Source organism: Oxyura jamaicensis, chromosome 5 (assembly GCF_011077185.1).
Source record: "Oxyura jamaicensis isolate SHBP4307 breed ruddy duck chromosome 5, BPBGC_Ojam_1.0, whole genome shotgun sequence".
NCBI lineage: Eukaryota > Metazoa > Chordata > Aves > Anseriformes > Anatidae > Oxyura > Oxyura jamaicensis.
Window position 1 is genome coordinate 17,734,271 of NC_048897.1, and position 24,044 is coordinate 17,758,314.

Here is a 24,044-nt window from a genome sequence, read left to right on the forward strand (position 1 = left end):
TCTTCCGCTTCCTTCCTGCACGTCTGCAACTACCACATCCCTCTGCCATGCACCCTGTGTTGTAGAAGAAAATCTCTCTTCTGGTGTGTCCCCTGCTAAATCAGAAGCCGTTCCCATCATGCACCCCCTCGCCCAGCTGCTTTGGCACCAGGTTGGGTCACAGAGGTGGGGACACCTCAGGAAGCCTTCTTGTCCTCAGGTGTCCTTGCTTTGCAAATGGCCTCCACTTGCACATGCCCCTTCGGGTGTCTGGAGCCTGCCCTGGGGAAGTGGCCGGCCCTTCCTTCCACCTCCAGCCTGGGGAATGGGGCAAGCCCCTTCACAGCTGCTGGGGGGGGGCTCGGTGCCATTCCAGGCTTTAAGCTTACAGAGGTCAGTCTCAGTCTGAGGAGGGAACTTCAATTTTAAGAGCAGGCTCAAGAAGCATGACAATGAATTTGCACCACCTGTAATTGCTTATTTCCAGGATGGCAAAGGTTCGCTCCATCAAGGTTTTAGGGACTTGGGCTGCTGCTTTGTGATCATCCAACGAGAGAGAAGTGACAGGAGGAGGAGGTGCCCTCCATACCTGCTGTGCTCTTTGCCCCCAGGCAGCTGGCAGATGCCAAGGGGAAAAGTGGCCTGGAGTAAGTCCAGGGAGGGGCTGGGGGGACACTGGTTGGTCAATGTCCAAAGGTGCTGCTTCTTCAAGTACACAGCTGCCCTTTCCCAGTGAGATCTCCACTGCATATGGCAATGCAGAAGTTGTCTGCTTGACCCACAGCACATGATTGCCTGGACTTGCTCTGAGGTACAGGGGAGGTTCAGAATCTCTATTAATCTTTTTTTTTCTCTAAGGAATTCCCTACCGACATCTCGGTGGAAAAATGCATCACCTAGTGATATGCAAGTGAGTGCTCATTAGACTGGCTGAGGTGCTAAAAGCCATACAGCACTGTGCTCCATCCTGGTAAGTTAATCATGCTGAAAGGCAGAAAGCCTTGGCCCACAGAGTGCTGCCATGTGTTTCTGCCACTTCCAGCACCTGAGTTAGCCCAAGGGCCTACTCAGGAATGCTTTCTGCCTTATTAAATGTACTCTTAATTCCATGGGTTCCAATGGAAATGTTTTTCATGGGAAAGCAGAAGGTTAAGAGGGGGAGACTGGGAGGAATACTGTATCAGCTTCATTACCATTTATGATCTCACTAGAGAGCATCTTGTTTAAAGTTGCAGCTACTTACCTGAGGCCCTAGACATCAAATGTGGGAAGGTGGCTTGTCACAACCTTGGAGTGGGTCCCTAGCACCACACACCCACAGTCCATGTTGAGTGTGCCATGCCCTGCAATCCCGGTGCAGCCAGGATGAGTTTCCACCGTGCAAGGACTGTGATGGTACAAGAGCTGCTGGTTAATGGTGGCAGAGCAAGGCCTGGTGGTGACATCTTCAAGGCCTGGACAGGTTGGAAGCAGCTATTTTGTGCTCTCCAAGTTTGAGACTTCTCACAGGTGTAAAGTCTGGCAGGTTTTTTGTTCTGGCAGAAGCTGAGCTTTTCCTTGACTCCTTCCTCTGGAGCCCGGCCTGCTCACTCCTTTTGTAGCCCATGGATTTTCTGATGTGAACGGCCTTCATTAGCTTCTCAGAAAATAGCAGTTTTAAATGGTAATCCCAAATGCTTGACGTCAGTTTGTATTTATGCTCCAGTCAATTTTGGAGCTAAAGACTCTAAGTATCTGGTAATGCTGTTTGTTTATACTGTTGTGTGGCATGCTGTCCTGCTTTGATGCTGTACTGAAGAAGAAGGAGAAGGAAATACAAGCAATTTGCTCTTTAATAAAAAGTAAACATATGCAGTTGAGACTATTGATATTTATTAAATATCTGAGTTGAGATATGCACAGTGCTTGTAGATAGATTTCTGGCCTTTGAAACCCAGGATAATTTCCAGTGCAGAATTTGTCACTGACCCCCTTTGCAACATACTTATGCTGCTGCTTTGGTATGGCTCCTCACCTAGTATTTGGGGGAATAAGAATAACGGTATTTGCCTTTATCAGTTTTCACTGAAAGGTCTCTAATGCTTTTTACAAACCAGTGAAATATATTCCCACTTCAGGCCTTGAAGTAGGTCAGGATGAACCCAAAATACAACTGTCAGGGAGCTGATGGAAATGTCCTGACAGGTCCAAGGTGGTCTAGTCAGACCTGGAAAGGAAGTTTAAAATTTTGCCTGTTCACCGTTTTACCAGGTGTGAGGAAAAGTGGTGACCGGACAAAATGTTAAACTCCCAACTGTCCTGTGCACGACAGCCCCTGGAGCAATGGGCTATCCACAGGCCATGGGCTTGTGACAGAAACAAGGCCCTTAACTCTTCACTGGAGATGTCAGCAGCCACCTGCATGCGGGCTGCCCATACACAAAGCTGGCACATGAAGGGGCTGTCAGAGCTGATATGTAGCATAGGTCTGTCATGTTCAAAGTAGGACTGACTGATTTTCCCTCTCTGTGCTACATAATCTCATCATCATCATCAGAGTACTTTTGGGTAAATATTGCTAGGGGCAACAAGCCATGTTAGAGGCTAAACTGAGGTGACCATCTGCTCTATCAGCTCATGTTGTTGCAGTTACTGCAGAGCTTATCTACATTGCCCCTTCTGTTGTCAGATCCCTCATCTGATGCCACATCTCTTCCTATTGCTCCTGTTTCTCCATCAGGTCTTTTGGCAATCTGTCCCTTTCTATGCCTTACATCCACTGCAAATCCATGTTGTGATCACAGCTACTCTAAGCTTCCTTTCTGGATCCCTCCTTTGGCAATTTAACACAAATGGACTGACTATTGATGAGCTGTGGCATCCATTAAAGCCCACAGCAGCTGCAGTTCTCAGTGCTTTGGAAGCTCAATGCATAAAGCATTTTACACACTTGCCTTCAGGCACAAGGACAGCATAAGTTTGCAATTAATTTTCAGTGCCTTTGCTGTAACATCCACACAATGGTACATAATAGGCTTTCAGGGCTAAATTCAGCTAAAAGGTTCCCCTGTCAATCTCTGAGTTTCAATGTGTGCAGAATAATTCATAATTTCAGCTGATCCTTCTTATAAATGCACATGGAGTGTATGTGTATGTTTACATGTGTAACATGGCCGATGGCCTCAACACTGTACCACTGACTGCATTCTAAATTTTACAGGCAAAGAAGAGCCGTAACCTGCTTAGCTGAAAACACTGCTGCAGATCATCTGCATATGTTCACTCTGCCACTTTCCTGAACATCTGAGATCTAGAGAAGAGCCAAGATGAAGCTCCACATACCCATGAAGCAGGCTAAGAGCTGATACAGCAGCTCTTGACCTTACAAGCAGTGTGTCTGCAGGTTTTACGTAAGTTACACAAGTTGCCACCAGGCCGTGTCCACCACCATGGCTGCCTGTGAGCTCATGGCTGCCCCCACAGCAGGCCCAAGGCCTGGCCTTGGCTGCTGCCATCTTGGTCCGTTAAAGTCCATGTCTCTGCTTTACTTTCCACTGCTTCTATCCTCTTTCCTCTCCACCTCACCAGCCGTCTCCAGGCAGGGACTTGTTGAATTTTAGGGTTTCGGTGTTAGTTTGGACCTGGTGACTTAATCGGTGCCACATAACAACTTTTCTTCCTGGCCACATTACCAGTAACGCAGGCCAGCCATGGCCACAGCAGACTTCTGCTCCCCTTCTGCTTCTTGTGTTCCCTGCCAGCCACTCTCCTCCCTTCTCCTTGGCAGACACATAGCAAGCAGGGGAGGCAGGGACATCGACCTCTCCTGCTGCTTCTGTTCACACACAAAGGAAAAAAACTTCACACACGTTGTTCTTGCTGTGTCAACCCCACCTCCCGGTTCTGACTCGTGCTCCTTGTTCCTCTGCATTAACTTCAAGCATTCTGTAATCATCAGATCAGCTCTTCCTTATTTGCCTGGCCTGTATGTCCCACCAGCTCAGCCCCATCCCCTGAGTGTCCCTGCTGTGCTGGTGCTGCCATCCCGGATGCCTGTTTCCCATTACTCATCCTGTACACAGGAGGTTTTCCTTCAGCTGGCCTGCCAGAACATACCCTTCTCCCCATTCCAGTCTGTCTTGTCAACCCTACAAAACCCAGCAAATTAGCTCATATGCATATCTATTTCACATATTGATGAGATACTAATCCCCACATAGTGAAAGGGTCATGTGTACAAAAGGGGAAGTGAGGACAGCAGCATTAAAGGGAGAAGTGGGGGAAGGTGGGTGATGGCAAGGGCAGGGCAGATGTCAAGGATAGGAGTTTACAGTGTTGGGAAAAAAAAAATAGAAAAATGAAACAACAGAAAAGCAAATTATCACCAAGAAGTCACATCAATGATCTTTCCTTGCTAGTTCTGCATTTAAGCTTCTGCTTCCTTTTTCTTCAGAGCAGAGACCAAGTCCTCCAACAGACTCAAGAAATGTGTAAAGAAAGAAAAAAGCAGCAGACACCCCTTTTCTGTGTGCCTTTTGTGAAAACAGACACCTCTCATTCCCTTTCACCGTCATGCCAAAGCTGCTCTGCCATGCAGACCTGTGTCTTGGGGTAACCCTTGCGGAGCCCTGGCCAAGCACCCAGCCTGGCCCCTGGCCCTACACAGCTGGGAGAGCTGCCTTGGGGCTCCCCCACATAGCTCCGCACCCTGTGGTTCCCAGCAGGTGCTGGGACTCACATTCCAGACTGCTACAGGGACCCCCCCAAAAGTCAGCTCCATTTCCCATCTGTTACTTCCCCGGAGCACAGAAGCAGGTGAAATGTCGGTTGGATGCCACAGGAACTGCTCAGGCTGCAGTGGTGGTAATTTAACACTTAGAGAAGCAGAAAGATCTCTTCTCAGGTGTAAGAGCTCCTTGAAGATTTTTTTACTATTATTATTATTTTATTATTATTATTGTTGCCCTTTTAGGGATTCTGCAGCCAGCCAGTGACCCAGAGTTATGACAGTTGGGTCCCAGTCATGTTTTCACACAACGCAGACAGCAGATGCTTCAGAAGATTATATTTCTTCATGTACATTGGGTCTCCGGGGAGATTACATGTTCAGGGTCAAGGGCTTTTGGGGACTGGCTCTGCAGCCCCAGAGGAGGATTTTTCTATTTCCAGCAAAAGATGTCTGTAAAGCACAGGGCATCCTGCCAAGCCTTCTATAGGGAGTCAGCAGGAAATGCTGCTCCCAAGAGAGATTTTTACCTACAGCTCTGTCAGGGATAGCTTTTATTATAATCATAGCAGTTGATCAAATATCCCACGGAGCTATAACACCTTGCAGCCTGTGTATCAGGGCTGATCCTGACCTGGGGAGCAGCACTTATTGGACTGCAAAGAGTTTATTCATGTGGGGAAAAAATCATCTCCCTCTATAAAGGCAGGCAGCAATGGGCACTTTATAGTGATGCTGTGTTTTTTAAATGCAGATACCTTGGCCAGTTCAATCACCAGCTGGCCAGCACAGATTTTGCAAGGGAAAGAATTATGTCCAAATATGCAACAAAAGCCCTCCTGCGGTCTTCACTCTGCACGCTGACAAGCCAGAGATGATCTATGCTTTTAAGAGGTTTCATAAAGAGCCTGCCTCCTCCTCCTCCCAGTCCTGCATGACAGTTAATCGATGTACATGAGATATTGAAGGATTATGACTGAGCCAGCCCTACTAGAATGAGAATTTCAGATTCCACATGTCTTAGGAACACTGGGCACCAGTCCCTCTGAAAGCCAGTTCTGGGAATATCCACAGCTACCAGTAAAATCCCAGCACAGCGACGGGCACTGCAGGGTGCCCTTCATCCTGCAGCAGCTGCCATGTACTATAGCCGACTGTCTTGCCAGGAAGTCACTTTAGCCGTGAGAAAGGATGGGCCAGGCTGTCTGCCAGGATGTGCTTCTCTGGCACCCAGCCCTCCCCTTGCTTGGTAGCAGTGGCATGGTAGTACCCAGCCTCAGGGGACAGGGGGCCAGGACAGCCCTGTGACATCTTCTTAAGGAACAAGGGGTCTGCTGTAACTCATTGCGCTGCCCTGGTGAGCAAACCAAACAGAAGCACCACGTTTGGCCATGGCGTTTGGATCCAGATCTAACTTTTGTCAGGCTTGGGTGTGAGTGAGTTTCTGAAGGGTGTGCCCAGGACAGAGTTCTTCAGAAACAATGTGACAGTAATTTTCATGTTACTGATGTCCTCCTGCCTTCGTGAATATGAACAAAGTCTTGCTCTTGTTGCACTCCCTCAATACCACAGCATTGTGGCTAACGGGGTGGCAGCAGTTTCCTTTTTCTTGCTGTTCTGAACAGGAGGAAGGAGGATCAGAGGCGCTGATAAGCAAGTGAAGCTTGTAATGGGGAAGAGAGGGAAGGAATTCATGCCCACCCCAAGCTATTTTTTCCATTTATTTTAATATATGTAGTTTTGATGTTATCTGGTGACTTAGATTTTTGACAGATTGCAGGAAAAGAGCCTATGTGCTACTCTAGGCATTTTTGGCAGAGCCATAGGAAAGCTATCCAGTTAAGATCAGCAGTTAACCCACAGCAAAGCCTAATCTCCAGCCAAAAGCTTAATCCAACAGAAACCAAACATCTGCCCTCCTCGGGCACGCTGGGATGGAGACAGAGGCCTTGGCTTCTGGGGTGGCTCCAGGATTGTTCCTCTTCTGCCTCCTGCCTGGCTGCAGAGCAGGGCACGTGTGTTTGCTCCGTGGGTTAGGTAAGAGATGGTCATGTGGGGTGGCAGATGCCAAGCTCTCAGAAACACAGCTACAAAACCTCAGAATGAACCATACATAGATCGAGTATAATAACACTACTCCTCCCTTGCTCTGTAAAACCTTCTGCTATTTCTGGCCTTTCTCTCGAAGAGTCTCTTTTCATACACAGCAGATTGAGTCCATTATCTCTGGAAAAAAAGACTCTGCACACTGCTTTTCTTTGCTGTATCTCATTCCTGACCTCTGCTGCTTTTTTTACTATTCTAGTCCTGCCTTATAATAGGAAATGGAAAGCCCAAAGATTTTTCTTCACATCTGAAATTCATTCATCCTCCTTGTTTTTTTTTTTTTTCCTGTTAGATTAACAGCAGGGAGAAAAAAAAACAGTAAAAACACCACGGTCCATATTTTTTATGGTTCTGTTCTTAGTCTTACTTTCTCCTTGTGTACTCATATTCACTTCACTGACCTTATTCTGGATCCTTACCAACTTAAAAGGGAAGTAGGTTGATATATTTAAAGAGTATTTATTTTAAACACTATATTACGAATTAACACAAGCAAGTCTCATGCTCATCTGCCCATTTCCCAGCCCTGAAGACTTGTGTACGTTCCTGAGCTTATCAATCAAGCCCAGATATTTGAAAAGTGACCGCAGATTTAGAATGACTCAAGTTTCACCAGTCTGGAACATCCCTGTCCTGTTTTTGAGATAGCTCCAGTTGAAAGCATGACAGCTGTGTACCCCTGGGGCTGAAAGTATTTCAAGTTGGAAGCCTTAAAATCAAGCCAGCTCAGATCAGGGGCTTTTAAAAATCATTTGGCCTTGGTATCTGAGTCAGCAAGTCCATGCTGCGAGGTGATGGATACAGGCATCTCCTGGTGCAAGCTGAATGAAAGCCATTAGAATTAAACCTTTGGTGCCATAAGGCTGCTGAATCACACAGCCCAGGGTACACCTGTCCCTGCTGATGCCATGAGAGTGCAGCTATAATGAATGCAGGACGGCTCCATCTTCTGTCATCTCAGAGGCACCTTTCCTTATGGTGCACTTTATTTTGCAAGGTCAGGAATATTCTCTATTCATGATTTTTCCCTCTTGGTTGTGAAAACTCCTAAGGTTTGGGAAATATATGCCTTTAAAGGCTGGAGCAGATTGGACTGACTGAGATGCTTCCTGCAGATTTATAAATCTATGTTCTAAAGACCATCTAAAACAATAGCTGAATTATCTGACAATTAATAGGACCCTGGTTCAGCAAAACTGCTAATCTTGCCTTCAGCTTCTTGCTGTACAAATGTCCTATTTTACTCCAATTAAGTACATGCTCAATGTGCTGCATTGTTCATTTAATATAATATGCTGCAGTGATTTAAAAAATAGCTGTGACACTGTAAAATCAATCTGTCGTGGGTAGTCAATGTAGGGTGAGGATAATGTGATCATAGCTATGGCATCATGCCCAAGCGGTGAGCAGCAGACCTGCTTTCCTGGATGCTCTCTATAGTAATTGAGTTTGTGGTTAGTGGAGTCCTGGGGTGATAGTCGAATATATTATTGCTGTGTGCTCATCCCAGAAAAACGGATAAGAACTGCCATGCTTCAAGGTAAAAAATAATCACCACAGAATTAATTGAATGTCTTCTTTCCTCTGTGGGTAAATTCTTCTATAATTATCCTTTAAGAGATCTCTTGCATCTGCTCCTGAACGCTGATGAGACACAGGACATCAGGTCCCTGTTTTGATCTTGCTGGAGTCTGCCAAGTTCCTTGTAGGTAGCGTGTGAGAGTGAGTAACGTTCAGTCTTGAGCATGCATGAAGATGTCTCATTCCTTCAGGGCTGGGGAGAATACTGTAAGGCACAAAGACTCTGGGAGTGGAGACTTTCTTCGGCTTTTTCTGCCCAGGTTTGGTGCTTTCTTCTCTTCCAGCCACCTCTGGATGCAGTTCAGCAACATCTGGGGAGGATGGGAAAGTCAGGACTCTGTTTGGAGCAGTTACCTTTGTAGTCCCAGCAATAGGGCTCTCATTCATGGCTTTAAAAACGACTAGAATGAAAAGCATGCAAGAGCCAAAGGCCCCAGACTGAAACATTCATGGAATTAAATGTTCCAGGCTTTGTTTGCTTGCTGGTTTATGTTTGTTATTTGAAATAAGAGCTATTGGGCTCAGTTCAGCTGCTGCGTTATCAGAGTGATTAATCTGTAACATCTCAAAGTGAAGACTTCTTTTCCAAAAAACGAAGGGCTTTCACTACAATTGCTGATTTGGACATACTCCTTGGGCAGTGAGCTGAACAAAAATATTCACATCAGGGTTTGTTTTTGACATTGTGCTTGAATGATTTTGTCTTTTTTTTCAAGGGCACCACCATTTCTGGCAGCTGCACAGAGATGAGTGTCTGGGATCTGCCCTTCTCTGCTAATGCTGTCCATGCAAAAAAAGCTCCTCTCTCTGTCGTGTCCACCTGCTCCCGTTGTCTTTTTTCTCCAGCACAGATCTCTGCAGAGGGAGCAAGGGCTGTACCTGAAAGGAACAGATGTCCTAATGGAGCCACTAAAACCAGGCACCGCAGGTACTCATTTCACCGCTGTCTGATTCAGTGTGTGATTACAAGAGGTGCACCGTGCTCTTTTTCTACTGATCCCTGTGAAGTGCTTGGATCTTTCTGGTGTAATTGCTGCTTCTCAATGGAGGCTGGCTGCTGTGAAGGATCACAGCAGTACTTGCTGGATGCGCGCATCCCCGGAGAATTGGGCTGATCAAAGGGGAACCACTGAACTACTGAATTTGGCTCCAGAGCTGGTCACTGTGAAACAAATCTGCCTCACAGGACGTAAGCCTACATGTAGCTCAGGTTTCTGAGTAACAGGGTATGTTCCAGTTTTTCCATGCTCTTGCAGGAAAAAGCTGTGGTAGAGACCCGAGGATTACCTCAGTCAGATACTGTCTTCTTTGTGCAATGCTCCTAAAGGCCTGCTGATGGAAAACTTGCCATTCCTTCGTCTACCTCAGCAACCCAGGGAAAGGTGCAGGAGATGTGTGGCGAGAGTGGCAAGGCTTGGTGAATGCGGCATTGCTACTGGGACAAGCCTAACACCTCAGTAAACAGAACCTCGAGGCAAGACAGTAAAAAAAGGGTGCTGGTAGGGCACAGGAGAAAGGCAGGATGAGGTTGGGCTTGTTTCATGGAGAGTAAATTGGGTTTAGCATGTACTGGTAAAGATGACAACAACTCTCCATGGATTGTTGTGCTGATGGTTTGCTGGTTCACAGCCTTCTCATTTAACAGAAACTTAACAGGGAAATGTAAAAAGCCCAAAGACTTGAATGACTCCTGCTGTCCCTTTAACCAGAAAAAGCTAAATGAAGTAGGAAGCTGATCTTGGAGGGCAATCTGCTTAGAAGAGTACAATCTAAAAGTGGAATAATCCCCAAGGTCTCTCATTTTGCTTGCTGTAATTTGGGCAGAAAGCAAATGCATCTGAATTTTTCAAAGCTGTAATGTGCAGGTGGGTCTGTGCTTCTGCCTGTGATAGCGAAGGTGGCTATTCTGCTGTTCTGTAAAAAGGGTAGGAGGTACAGATGCTCTCTTTCAAAGACTACATTGGTGCTGAACATTTCTGAAATGTTTTGGGGATGGTGGGTAACTCTGAATCCTTTCTCACAGCAGCATGACTGTAGAGGTAGGAAATGAAGAGATGCCTTCTGATTGTCCTGAGAGATAAGCTTCTTTTGCCAGGGTGTAAATGTGTGTGGTCAGACAGGTCCTCACTAATACCTGAGGAGGATTCATTGTAATTGGTTTTAATCCTTTCTGAGCAGGAGGAAAAAGGTTAATTGCCTGGGGAGAGGCATTTATCTGGTACACAGACTGTTCAGAGCAAAGGAGGAGGGAGAATTAACCAGAATGAGAAGATGGGCTAATTTTTCACAGGTCTGTTTATTACAGCCAGTGATAAAAATTAGGTTGAGCAGTTTGTAGGAACAACTGAAGGATGTTTTCTTTTCCCTCAACCCCAGCCCTACACAGATACATCTGGGAGTCTCAACTGAGGTGTCTTTTCTAAAGCTCTGCTGAAGTACATATGGAAAATATTTTTAACCAGGGTGCGGGCTTCCTTGTGAGATCCTTCCAATTCCCTTTTTGAGATGAAGGAAACATTGAAGAGTTGGACGTAAATGTCCATCTCCTTTGGGGAGGTAGTAATGGATATAATACTTCATTGGTGCTTCCTTTGTATGCTGTTATTGAGCAACCTCTTGGGACTTGAATGCCAGGAAAGCATGAGCTGGACTATAATCACTTTCCAGTCTCAGGAGCACATGGGTTGCTTTTAAGAATGTGTTAGGCATCAAGTAGATATTACCAAGGAATAAGAATATGTTAGGTTAATTAGACACCAGTGAGCAAGCATAAGGTGGAAAACTACTCTATGAATTATTGGTGTGAGTCAGAGTTGTTGCTGTGTTCTCATCCAGTGTACTCCCGTAAGATGTTTTCCTTTCACAGAGGTAGGGGAACACTGCTAATTTTAAAGCAATAATTGATAGTTGGAAAACAGTAATGAAACTGCAGAATTAAGTCAATATCAGCAGGCTGATGCTGTTTTAGAAATTAATTATCTGAAATGTTCCAGAATGCCAAACTTGTCTGAAGTTACTCACAGAAGTCTGTCTTGGGTTACAGGAAGAATTTATTTTGTTTATTTATTTATTTTTTTGGTGGATTCTTTTTCCAGGAAAGAAATATTTTGCCATTATCATTTGGATTCTGGAGCCTTGCAGAATTTCTTAACTGCTGAGTATTTATTTGGATATGAACTGATAAGGATTTCATCCTGCACCCTTCAAATCGGGTTTTGCTTCTTTTGGTTTGCTCATTAGCAAGCTAATCACCATTCCCGTTTATGTTGTAACTGGTGTGTTTGATGTTAGAGCACTCTGGTTCTATGCGACTTCATTTGTTGTTGCTGTTATGCTTCATCTTTCTGTAACAGTCTTGCTCCAGCGTTGCCAGCTTAAAGGACTGTCTTAAATTAATGTGGTGAGTCTCAGTCTTATAAAGTAATCATCTCTCAGCTTTATTAATCCCTTATTATGAGTTCCAGGGGCAGCTAAAGGCTTAGACGAGAGCAGAGCCCTGCTGTGCTACGCTGGGCACATAATTCTGTTGGTTTCTTTCAGTGCTTACTGTGTTTACAGTCTAAATATGTAAAACCAAAAATGAGAAAGAAAACAGATACCCTATCATTACAGAACGTGGCCAAGGTCACGAAGCAGAGGTGTTTGCACTCTGTTTGCGGAGTGTCCCAATTCCCCGGTGACCAATGTCCTGCTCAAACATATGGGAGCTGTGAAGCTGCCTACTGTGTTGCTGCTTGAGAACTTTGATAGTAAACTGGTGTATAAGAACACTTCTCTGGATATATAATACTGACTTTTCCAAGTCACATGGAGAAGATGATTCATGATTAATTTCCAGTAGATTTAAATGTTTATATGAGAAGTCAAGACGGGAACAGCTGTGACTCCACTGAGAGCTGTGATGCAAAGAACCTGAAGAAGAGACGACAGGGTGTCTTAGTTTTGCTTACAAAGCTAAAAAACTGGCTGATAAGATTTGTTTGCCTTGCTCAATGTCCCCAGACAATTCTCTGGTTTAATACAGGTACTGTTTTTGTGGAAGATGGGAAGGAAATCTGTCAGTCTGGAGGTAAAGGGGAAGACCTGCTTCATTTGTGGGAGAAAAAAAAACTTCATCAAGGCAATATTACTTCTTCCATGACCTCTGGTATCAAAGCTGGGGCTCCTGCTTTTTTTTTTTTTTTAACAAGCAGTAAATAGAATTCTGTAACAGATGAATGGAATGGCAATAAAATTCCTATAGCGATGCCCTCCTCTTTCCACTGAAACCAATCCACAGCAACAGCCATCCTTTCCCTTTAGCCGACTTTTCTCAATCGTGACATCCATTTTTCAAGTCAACTTCTAAAGACAATCTCCACCAGGAGGAGCTCTCTCTCCATCTCATCTCCGCTCCGGTTCAGCTAGCTGTTAAATAAGCCCTCAGTAGCTTTTGTACGGGCCGTTTACTCTCTGTGCAGTTTCTTAACCCTCCTGGACTTCTTTGGGCAGTTAAACTCCTTTCAGGGTACGACTGAACTACTGATTCTAGCGAAGCTTTTGGATGCTGTGGTTGTTTGGCATTTCACGACAATCGCCTTCTTGTTAGGCACTATTTCTTGCTCTGTTTCTCCCTCTTGCTACTTCGGAAAAAATGGCTGAAGCGTTATTTTGAAGCTTCACTGTAACATATGTTTATTAATACAGAAAAAACATAGACATGCGGTTCTCAGTGCACAAGGCTTCAGTCAATGTCTCAGATAGTATTAGACTTTTTTTTCTTCAGTTAGGTTATGTTCTAGGACGTAAGATTACGCAGACAGCGTATCTAAAATAAACAAACTTCCATGTTTTCTAGCATAGGCCAGAGTGAGTTGGAAAGCTCACCCTACGGACATTAGTGAAGTCATGTAAGTCTTTTGTTTGATGACTAATTCTCTTTTACATTCCCATTACAGAAAAAAACTAGCTCCTTCAAAGTCAGCAGGCACTTCTCACAGAGAAGTTTATTTGTTTATTAACAAATTAGCATGTGTGTAGCACCCTTCTTGCTCAAGGTTTTCAAGTTTTGTAGCTGCTTTATATGCAGACTGTAGGAATTTCTCATTAAATAAAACAGTTCTACTGTAACAACTGACAGGCCAGTTCTTAAAGTGAGGAGAATAAGGACCAAGCGGCCCGGACACGATTCTGCCCGCCCCCAGTGCACCGCCCGCATCACGACCGCCCTCCCGCTTCCCGCCCGCCCTCCCGAACTACCACTCCCGGCACGCCTCGCGCGCCGCCTGCCTTCACGGCTGCGGGCGATTGGCGGGAGCGGAGCCAATGGCGGGCGGGCGCCTTGCCCGGGGGCTGCGCCTCAGCGCGGCGGCGGCGGCGCTTTGAAAAAGTGGGGCCGGGTGAGGCGGGGGGGGGGGGGGGGGGCGCGGGCGGGGCTCTGGGCGCTGTGGTGAATGGCGGGGAACGGCACAAAAATAGGGACAAATGCAGGTAGCTGCGGGTTAAGGCAGGAAGGGTTCGTAGCGATAGTCTTACCTGCTGCATGCGTTAGTTTTAAGGCTTTTCTGAGCTGCTCGGAGGCTCTCTAAGTGGGACTCAAAGCAGTAAATAAAACTTAGTAAGCCAAAATGCTCGTGGCTTTCTTGCAGTACTGTTTCTTTTTTGCCGCGTGTAGAACAAAATAATATTTACGTTGTAGTTTTGGTCTTCATATCCTTAGCTTTGGCCTCTGGTTTCTGTTATTGGTTAAATCAAAGAGCTCTCTTTTTATCAGTGTGCTGCTTATAAGCGTACCTAGAACATATCAGGTGCTTTGAATAGTTTGCATCTTGCACGCTGAAGCGTGTTTCCAGACCTTTGGCCTTTCCAGTGTCTCCTTGCATCCTCCCTGTCCTTCCAGCGCCTGTGGTGAGCGCTCTCTCACTCCCCAGAGCTGGGCGTTGTGCTTCAGCAGCTGATGTTCCAGGTCTAAATGCTCACTGCCGTTACCGTACTGCTCACGTTAAGCCATTCAAAGATAACCTTATTTCTTCTCAATGCAAAATAGCACAAGAAGCTCCTGTTGCTATCCTGAGGCTCATCGTGGAGTAATTTCCAGCTTGCTTCTTTCCCAGAAACCAATATCCTATAGGCGTTGCTGGTTCTTCTCTTCTTATTGGCATGGCCTCATACACAGTCAAAGATGAGATGTAATTTAACGCAACTATTTTCTGAGCAGTAATACAATGTGACGTAGGCTTCCTATATTTATACACACCTTCCTTCCTTTTTTTTAGCAAGGGGATAGCATAATTGTCTGCATTGCCATATTCCAAGCCATTTTCAAAAACTTCTTTGTTTTATCCTGTAGACTGGGGAGTATGGCTGCAAAGAAACTGAGAAGAGCAAAGCTGTCTCAAGAGCTATGTGAAAGGCTGAGTCGCTATCAGATCACTACCTGTCAGGTGAAAGGATTGTTTTGTGGTTTGGGATTTATTTATTTATTTTAAATTTAATTAACATGGAGCTTTACGTTCTATGGGTATTTCAGTCTCCATCTAGCTGCTGCCTTTTAAAAATATAGCATTAAAATGGTAAATGGCTAAGATGTTTAATCTTGTATGTACTATCTTTTAAAAATACAGGAGGTGCTTTATTTTAGCAGAGGTGTGCAGCTACTGCTTGAATGGAGTAAGACATCCATTTATGAGTTCTCCACAAAAAAAACCCACATACGCTATGTTATCTAGTGTATGTGAATATATTGTAAAATTATACTATCAGTTTTGGGTTGGTTCACCGATAAATTCTGAAGTTGTTACAAATGTTAGTCTAAAGAGAGTAACGAGGCCTTATATGTTTCAGTAGTGTTCGTGATAAATACAGAATCTAGCCCTAGGACTGCTATCTAGAAGATGCATTGTAATCTGAATGTTTTTCAAGTAGTGAAGACTTCTGTGGGCAGAGAACTGTTATGTTGCAACTTCATTGCACAGTTCGTGACTTTTTAATCCCTGATGCTGTATGCGTTAAATTATGAATACAGTTTCTTTTGGTATAGCCTGACTGGCATCGAAAAAAAAGTAGGAGAGGTGTAGCAAAATACTCCGTAAAACAGCACAAGTGGCAAATCTGGCCTTTGAAATGTATGCTAGTAGTGTATAAATCGTATCAGTGTAGTTCTAGCTTCAGTCTCTGTGTTAAAGTCTCTGAACTGTTTGATCTTCTTTCAGGACTTTTTGTGTCTTTCGCTCTTGGAGCTAATGAAGGTGACAGGACAGAGCTACAGAAATGTGCAAAAACTTATTTGTCAAGTCAGCCTCGCTTGTGCTCCCAAAATGCAGACAGTAAGTTTGTGTTGATTCTATTTTGAATTCTTTGCCTGGGGAAAATGCTAAACAATGTCACTTACCTTTGTATCTGGGAATGGGGTGATCTCGGTTTGTGATGTCTGACTGCATGTGGTAATACTTTAATATTTAAATCTGTGGAGGACTTTAGTTTGATACAGATAACTGTTAATAATCATCAATAAATTGAAGATAGAAGCATTAAGTACGTTTCTAGCACTTGCCTTTGCCTGTCACTTACATATCACTATTCAGTCAAATTTTTGGATTAAAATATATCATTGCTGAGAAGCTTGGCAGACACTGAAGCTTGTCAGATGGCAATTGTCAAGAACTGTTAAGACATGATGACCAAACAAGTAAGTGCATACAATACAGCACTGCACTTCAAGATACAAAGATGTTAGCTGTTTTTAAAGAGTGTGAACTGAATCTTTGCAAATGCTGGATTTCAAGGGGACTTCAGGTCAGGGTGACTGAGGTAACATCATGATTGATGTAGCAAGATTTGACAAGATCTTTGCCTTAAAAAAAAATAGGTAAAGGGAGTTATAAATAAAGGGAAAATACCGTTCAAATATGACATTGGAAGCCCCGGTAACAGAACTTTAGAATAGGCCAAGAAATATAGAAAAACTCCTTTAATTTATGGGGTAAATCTGATGCCTGTGTTTCTCTCAAGGTTAGAGAAATCAGGTTTTCTCAAGCAGGTAGTCATGCTAGGTTATAGCAGTATGCCGTGCCAGGGCTTCAAGAGTCTCCTGTGGGCCAGGAGTCTGAAACCTCTGGGAACTCTTTAATTACAACTGGAGCAACAACTTTTACATCTTGGATTGCTCCTTTTAAAATCAAATGTCTGATGTTCAGTGACTGATGAATGTGTTAGTTTTAGCAGAGGTCTGCAAGGTGCAAGGAGGACTTGTTTCTTTCAGAAGCATCTTTTGGAGCTTCCAGATCAGCACTTCCATTTTCTTATTTTTTCTTTGGATTTGATTCAGTCTCCCAAATGACAATATTTCTCATGAACTAAATTCTGATATTGGACCAGTTTTAGTTAGAGGAATTAGAAATTCAACTCTTTTCAGTTCTGTACCTGTCGTCTTGACTTGTCTTCCTCTCAAAACTGGAAAGGATAAGCCGAGACTTGTTCAAAGACTTGAAAATCTTTAGCAAACCTTTCCTTGAATCAAGGTAGTTTCAAACTGGTAATGAATGTTGGCCAGGGAATTCTTGGTTTTAGGTTTCACTGTGAATATTCTGCATTTGGTCACTAATAGTACAGCATTTCCTTATGTAAAAGCTGGAGTTTTATGGGTTGAAAGCAAACCTCATTGAATGGGAACTGAGAAAACTTTTGAAACGTCATTATAAAAACCTTATTTAATATTGTGGTGAGAGAGACACAGTGAACTTTGAAATTTATTCTGTGAGCTATAAATGGGATATAAATGCAAGGGAGGGTGATGAGAAAAGAGGGGACTAGGACTGAAGATGGGAACTGTTTACTTATTGGCAAGTGTTAAGTCAGTCTAGGTTAACGAAATGAAATGTGACAAGTTTTCTATCTCAACAAAAAAAGCCTTTTTCAATTTTGTCTGTTTTTTTTTTTTTTTTTTTTTCTCCTGCTGTAGGCTTATGAAATGAAAGTAAGGAGGTCTGTCAATCCCTCTTCAGCCTTTTTATCCACCACACTGCATAGTTTGGATAAAGTCTTGCATGGTGGAGTGCCCTGTGGATCCCTCACAGAGGTAATTTTTTTTTAAATGTATTTTACTGCAGTTGCACGCCACACCTAGAAGTCTTATAGGCTTGACCGCCTTGTGTCAGGTTCATTAAACACACAACGAACAAAAAGTTTGGATTAGAAGCGTGGGCTTTTTAATTGATAAAGGCTACACTTTGGTATATTTCTGCAGCCTGTTAAGTAAGAAAACAACAACAACAACAAAGTAGATTTGGTGACCTATTTCACTATAAAAAATGAGTGAAAACTTGCCCAGAAAAAAGAGGAGATTGTTGCATGGATTTTATGGAGAAAGGTGGAGTATGGTTTAGAGGTCAGAGCACAAGGTGCTGGATCAGGAGTCGGTCTTGATTTTAATCACTCACTCTGACTTTAGCAAGTCATGAGTTTTCAGGAGGGCATGCTGAGCAACTAGGGCAGAAGTATGAAGTGTATAGGACAGGATTTGTACAGATGCTTTTTGGAGTCACTGAGTATTATAAAACTAGAAAGGCACAATTTATGGCTTAGGAAGTCTCTGAGCCACAAATGGAGATTGAAAAATGTGTGCATTGGAGACAGTATCAATGTGTGTGTGCCTTCTTCTTATGTTATTTCATAGTCAACTGTTTTAGGCCCTTCTTAGAGAAAGAATCCAGAGGTGGATGGACATTGCTATTATGCAATGTGGCCATACTTGCTTTCTTACAGTAAAGTTCTGAGCTAATCTGTGCACTTCAAATGAGTGGAAAATTCACATTATATGTGTCTCATGCTCTGAATTCAGACAGATTGAAACAATTTTTTCCTCAGACACTTTAATAATCCTTACCAAATGTTTTTCTTTGTCAAATTTCAACTTGCAAATTGCCGCAGTGGAGGAGTAGAAGTGAGAAGTTAGCAAAATGCTATAATGAGGAAAATATATTTTTTTCATGCCCTGTAGTCAAACTAGCTTGTAGTCAATAGGTTTTAATCTCAGATAGAAATCGCTTATGAATCTAACTGAGACTTCAAACATACTGGAATTTAAGCAGCACTGGGTTTAAACTGTAACAGTTCCTGCTCCAGTGGGAACTCTAAGCTTTTATGTAACAAGGGGATATTACTTTTTAAATGTTCTGAGTATTTATTTTTGTATATGCTGTACAGGACTATACGTCATTCAAGTCTTCATGAAAACGTTTAAAATTGTGTCCACGAATTTACATTGATGTGTCAGAATTCGTATTTTCTTCATATTTAGGCTTAGCTTTGTTGCCAATTTACTGTAAGAAAACTCCTGTGTTAGGATAGCCTTTGCACTTTATATCTTTTGTTCTGAGAAAAACTTTCATATGTTAGGTTTTTTGTATTCTAACATGTTTTCGTTAAAAACACAGAGACCTTCCTAATCAAGTTATCTTTAATATATAATCTCACTAAGTAATCAAAATATCGAAGTCTGTACAAAGTATCTTGTCAATCAGACCAGATCTGCAAGCACTCAGTCTTTCCATGAGAAACTTGGTCATGGTTGCAGTGTCACACCAGTTTAAACAGGAATATGCATTGGTATTGTCAATCAGAAATATTTGAGAGACCTAGGTGGATGTCAGAAATTATAAGATGAACTTAGGAACAAAGTCTTAATAAATAAAAAAATTGCACTTTATTTTATTTTCAGGTGCCAAATCTGTAAAGTGATTAGGGAATGTATTATGAGCAAACATAAAGGCAAGGCACCAATGAGTACAGAACGTTTTCTCACTTAATGTCACTCCAGAATCAGGCCTTATTAAAGGCATTTTTGCAAAAGTCATGATCTGAAGTAGTCTCAAAATTGGCAGCAAGTGTTCTTTGTGATCGTTAGATGAAATTTTAGTAGGATGCTGTCAAGTGTCTGCTGCTGTTTTGATGCTGTACAGTAGCTTGTGAATGCTTTTCAGGTTATATTTGGTTTAGATTCAAGTGATTCTGGAGCTTAGTTGTTTTAATTTTCTCTTTTGTAACTTACTGGAGCATAGCTGACCAGCAGATTGCTCTTTGGTAGTTCTGTTAACAGGCAGATGTTCCAAGTCTGAGAGAAGTTCTCTTGAAAAGTGGGTTGTGTGTAACACTTCCTGACTGGTGGGGCTAAATTGCCGTCTTCCTGTTACTTTACCCAGCAGTGAGGGTGGTTGGAAATTTGGAATTTGAATGCATGAGCCACAGGGTCGAGTTCTGCTGGTATCTTCTACAGCCAAAGCCGCTTGCTTTTTGAGTGCCAGAGGGATTTGATTTGCCTTTCACTGTCTCGGACCATTTTTCCCCAAACTGCTATTAGGCTTTAAGTTGGAAATTAAATCGTAACTGAAACTTTGTGGTCAGATGTCAGAACTTTTGGCCAACTCCTCTGAGGAAAAATTAAAGTAATGATTTCGTGAATACTGAAGAGTTTAATCTCTGGGTAGCTGACGAAGAATTAGCTCCTTGTGACTTGATCCAAACCCAACAGAAGAGCCAGAGAAAATAATATATAGCTTATTGAAAAATACAAGTGTATTTTACTAGATGGAGGTAAATTAAAAACTGTTGTAGTCTTCACATTTCTGTCTGGTGGACTTTTGATTTTTCAAAGCAAATTCAGACTAAAGCAAACTGAGCAAACTTTTCAATTTTTTCAAATTGCATTACAGGCACTTAAGTTTTTTTTGTTTTTTGAACTAAGATTGTACTGATCAAAACATTTACTGAAGCATTGGTAATCATAATAAAATGTGATAGTTCGCTAAAATTGTTTGTTGTGGATTATTTGAAATTCCACGTAAATGCCCTTTAAAGGAATGCTGATAAAAGATGAATCGTTTTGTTTTGGGGAAGGGAAATCCTCTCTTCCTCCACTGGATTCCTTTCTTATACTAGCTAATACAGCAATATTCCCTGTCTTTCTCTGATACGATGCATAAATTCTCAGACCCGTTTACAGCATCTCTGGTGAATTTACTCCTGCATCAACCACTGAAATAAATGTTGAATAAATTCCAAGGCACCTCCCAGGCAGGGCTCAAACTACAAACGTTTTCATGAGGTCTCCTCACAGTTGTCCAAATATTTTAATTTAGCAACTGGATTGATGCCCTTCTCTCATTCATTTCAAATTTTAATTAGAAGCAGCTGGTGAGACTCCTTGGCCATTACAGTCTAAGAAATGTGTATTGTTTCTTCAAATTTTATATATGCTTTGGGTTTATGTTAAAATGTGGCAGCTATTGTTGGTACAGCATTTTGTAACTTAAGTATGATGGATGGAGGATGGATAATTGCATAAATATGACTAATTCCTGATCTGTAATCGCTAAACGTAGCGTGTGCTTCTAATCATTTACGTCATCTAATATTTTCCTTGTGTGGAAGCTTGAAGTGGATTGACTGATAAGACTTGGTTTTCAGGCCTTGTTTAAAGACAAAAGTGATTAGAGAGATTTTAACTAAAGAACATGACAGTAGCTAATGCAGTCCCTCAGTATTTCCCAGTAAATTTCCTGCTCCACATCATGCTGCTGCTGTTTAAAGTGCAACCGTAGCAATGCTATTGTATATTGAGGTGCAATAGTGTTTGCACTTAAAAAGGATTGTGCACTTTGGCTCAAAAATCAATTTAATTTTATCTGTGTATCAGTTGTAAGAATGTTTGTTTTTTAAACTAAAACACAACCTCCAAAAAAAAAACATTCAGAACAAACAAATGTTGTTATGGCAGTGCTATGTATTTTGAAGGGGTATGCTTGATTTTGTAGTTCAAGTTCCCTGGACAGGTTTATATTGCATTATTATTTAGTCCCTACTGGGGTTGGAATGAGAACAGTTTCAATTTTTAGTGCCTAAATTCACTTCAGCTTTCTATTAGCTGTTTTTTTTTTTTTCAGCCCTCTTATTATTAAAAACATCATCATCTCCCTTCCCAGAAGCAGTGGCAGTGTGATACTCTATTTAAAACCTCTGTAGTACTGATGAACACATGATTATCTGAACACAGGGCCTGGGATTCATTTGCCATCTCTAAAATCCGCTGTGGATAAAGAACAGCCTAGTGCCATCTCTAGTACAAAAAAGTCTTGCTCTCAGAAACTGGGGATCTCATCAAGCAATGTGTTCTTTTGATCCTTCTGGTTTTGGGCTTGGATCAAAATCATACTGGAAGCATTTCACACAAGTTGAATATGTTCTTTTTGAATACTGCTTAACTGTAATAAGCTTTTAGTAAGCACAGGTGAAAGCTTAAAATTGGCGTGCTGATCTGAATCATTAAATGGTGTTCATGTTAAAATATGGTGATAGGGAATTAACACCACTGACGAAACACATGCTGCTTAGAAAGTAAATTCCATATGGTATGTTCAGCTAGAACTTACTTCCTATTACATTGTAGCATGAGCGTAGTCTCTGGGGAGCATAAAGTCTGTCTGCTGTATACATTTGGTTCATATTGTACATTCAGACTTCACAGGATTTAAGCTATCATCCTTGTGATTCCCAGGTGAGACCTGATTGTAACCAAGGTAATGATAATTCCTGAGCAACGACTTAAAAGCTGATGAGTTCACAGATGTGACTTCATTTGCAGCTCTAAAGGTCATTTGATGTCATGTGAATGTCAACAGTGAAACTTTGAATTCTGCTCTATTTTAGAAGGTAGCACAGAGGAGGAGATGGAGGGTAACTGGCTGTGGCTCTGTTTGGGAGTAAGAGTAGAGGAAGAAAAGGGGACATCAAATACGAGATGTAGCAAAGTAGAAAGAGGAAGATAGAAAAGAAAGTACAAGCAGAATGCTGCATCTGAAGAACAACTATTTATTCTTCAGTGGTGATGAGTTAAGACTGTAAGGCACAAATCCAAAAGTAACTGCAGGTTGCTCTTTGTGAGCTTCGTATTCTATCGTTTTGTGGCTGTTTGCTTTGGTAACTAGAGGAAGAGAAGTTGAGGCATTCTGGCTGATGGGCCTCAGTTAAAAGTAGAACTAGTGTCAAACGAGTGGGATGTCTCTTGCTCATGTTACTGATCTTTTTTCATTACAGATAACAAGCCCACCGGGTTGTGGCAAAACTCAGTTTTGTATTATGATGAGTGTGCTGGCTACACTACCTGTAAGCATGGGAGGACTGAACGGGGCTGTGGTATACATTGACACAGAGTCCGCATTCAGTGCGGAAAGGTAAGATCCAAAATTCTGAAATGCACACTTTCGACTTCTGTGCTGCCTTTTATCTTGGAGCCTTCAATTATTTTCTCAGCGATAATCAAGCATTTATAACATAAATACCTATGGTAGCTATTAAGCATTCATCTGTTATATGCAGTTATTTCTAGATGACGAAATTCACCGAATTGAATGGTTTGCTCACCTTCCAAGTTTGCATGATGTTGCAGATTCCAGCTGTGATATAGCAAGATAGATAACACTCTCTAATTAAAATCAGTCTTAACAGTCCTATATTGAAATTTTTCTTTGCAGTTTAGTTTGTGAAGTAAGCAAGAAGGTTTTGAGGATGTAAAAGTGCAGCATTTTGTGTGCAAGGAAAATGGAGGTTTTTCAGTGAACAGTAGGACTAACAGGCTGTCTTCCTTCAGATTTCTGTCCTAGTTCTGCTGCATGGGGCCTCCTGCCCTTCCTCTGTACTTCTCATTTCCTTCTGCAGTAAGTTCACTTCTCCCCATGTGCATAGCAAGCCATGCAGTACGATATTCCATTCCCTCTCTAGTATCTATGTTTTTTCTAACATCTGCTTTACTCAGGCAACAGAAACTGCTCAGCCCTGCACTAACCATATTTTCCAATTGCAGAATGGACAGGAGACACATCCTGCATCTGGCTGAGAGTTAAGGATATATGTGCGTGTAGGTTACCACTCTTGTCTTGTTAACTGCTTAACTGTTGAAATAATTCCGTAGTGTTTCATTAGAGGTAGCACTAATTTGCTTAGCTACCAGCTTTCCTGAATCACAAAGGAATTTGATGTTTTTGAGATGTCCACTCCTCTGTTACCGTTCTACAGAATTAGTGGGTTCTCAAGTTATTAGGGGTCTGGAGGAGGATGACAAGAAGTACAACAATCTCATCCTTGTTTGTAGAAAAATGGGCAGAAAAGACATCTAGAGATTTAAAGTGACATAGTAGTTATGCTTGTAGCTTGAATCTGGATTATCTAAACACACGTATTTACGTTGTTTAATCATATAAACATCATGGATGTTTAAATGTGTTGTTTAATCTATCAAGGATGAGTAGGCAGGGCTTCTAACCCTACTTTTGTCAAGTTAATTTCACAAAAGTTTGAATTAGTTTGAAGTGGAAGCGTAATAGGAAAAGAGAAGGAAAAAAGCTTCAAGCAATGGCTTTGCAAAAGCATATGATGTCCCCTTCTTGTATACAGCTTACTTTTCATTCCAGGTAATTGGAATGTAGATAGCAGAAAAGGGTGGGACCTAATGGCTGAGTTAAGACTTGTGGTTTAGAAATGAATGCTGAAGAAAAGGAGAAGAGGTGGACGTGGAAACAAAGCTGTTGAAAATAGAGCAAGATGAAAGGAAACATAGTAAAAAGTACGTTATCACAAAGGATGAAAATATTTATTACATTGCTCAGTTGGAAATGATGGCTCAGTGTAACTTCAGTAGGCAAGC

At 42.3% G+C, this 24,044-nt stretch overlaps 1 protein-coding gene across 4 annotated transcripts in view; it reads left to right on the forward strand.

The window, feature by feature from the left end:
* RAD51B (RAD51 paralog B) overlaps nt 1-24,044 on the forward strand; it is a 412,254-nt gene that overhangs the window by 25,183 nt on the left and 363,027 nt on the right. The window contains exons 2-6 of one of the 4 annotated variants that reach the window (XM_035327969.1): nt 3,179-3,368; nt 14,700-14,793; nt 15,562-15,675; nt 17,310-17,426; nt 22,439-22,575. In XM_035327969.1, the coding sequence (XP_035183860.1) occupies nt 14,710-14,793; nt 15,562-15,675; nt 17,310-17,426; nt 22,439-22,575 (452 nt within the window). In that variant the 5' untranslated portion in view covers nt 3,179-3,368; nt 14,700-14,709. Of the gene's footprint in view, nt 1-3,178; nt 3,369-13,239; nt 13,261-14,698; nt 14,800-15,559; nt 15,676-17,309; nt 17,427-22,074; nt 22,262-22,438; nt 22,576-24,044 lie in introns of those variants that run through there. The other 3 variants (XM_035327967.1, XM_035327968.1, XM_035327970.1) reach the window with 3 other exon arrangements.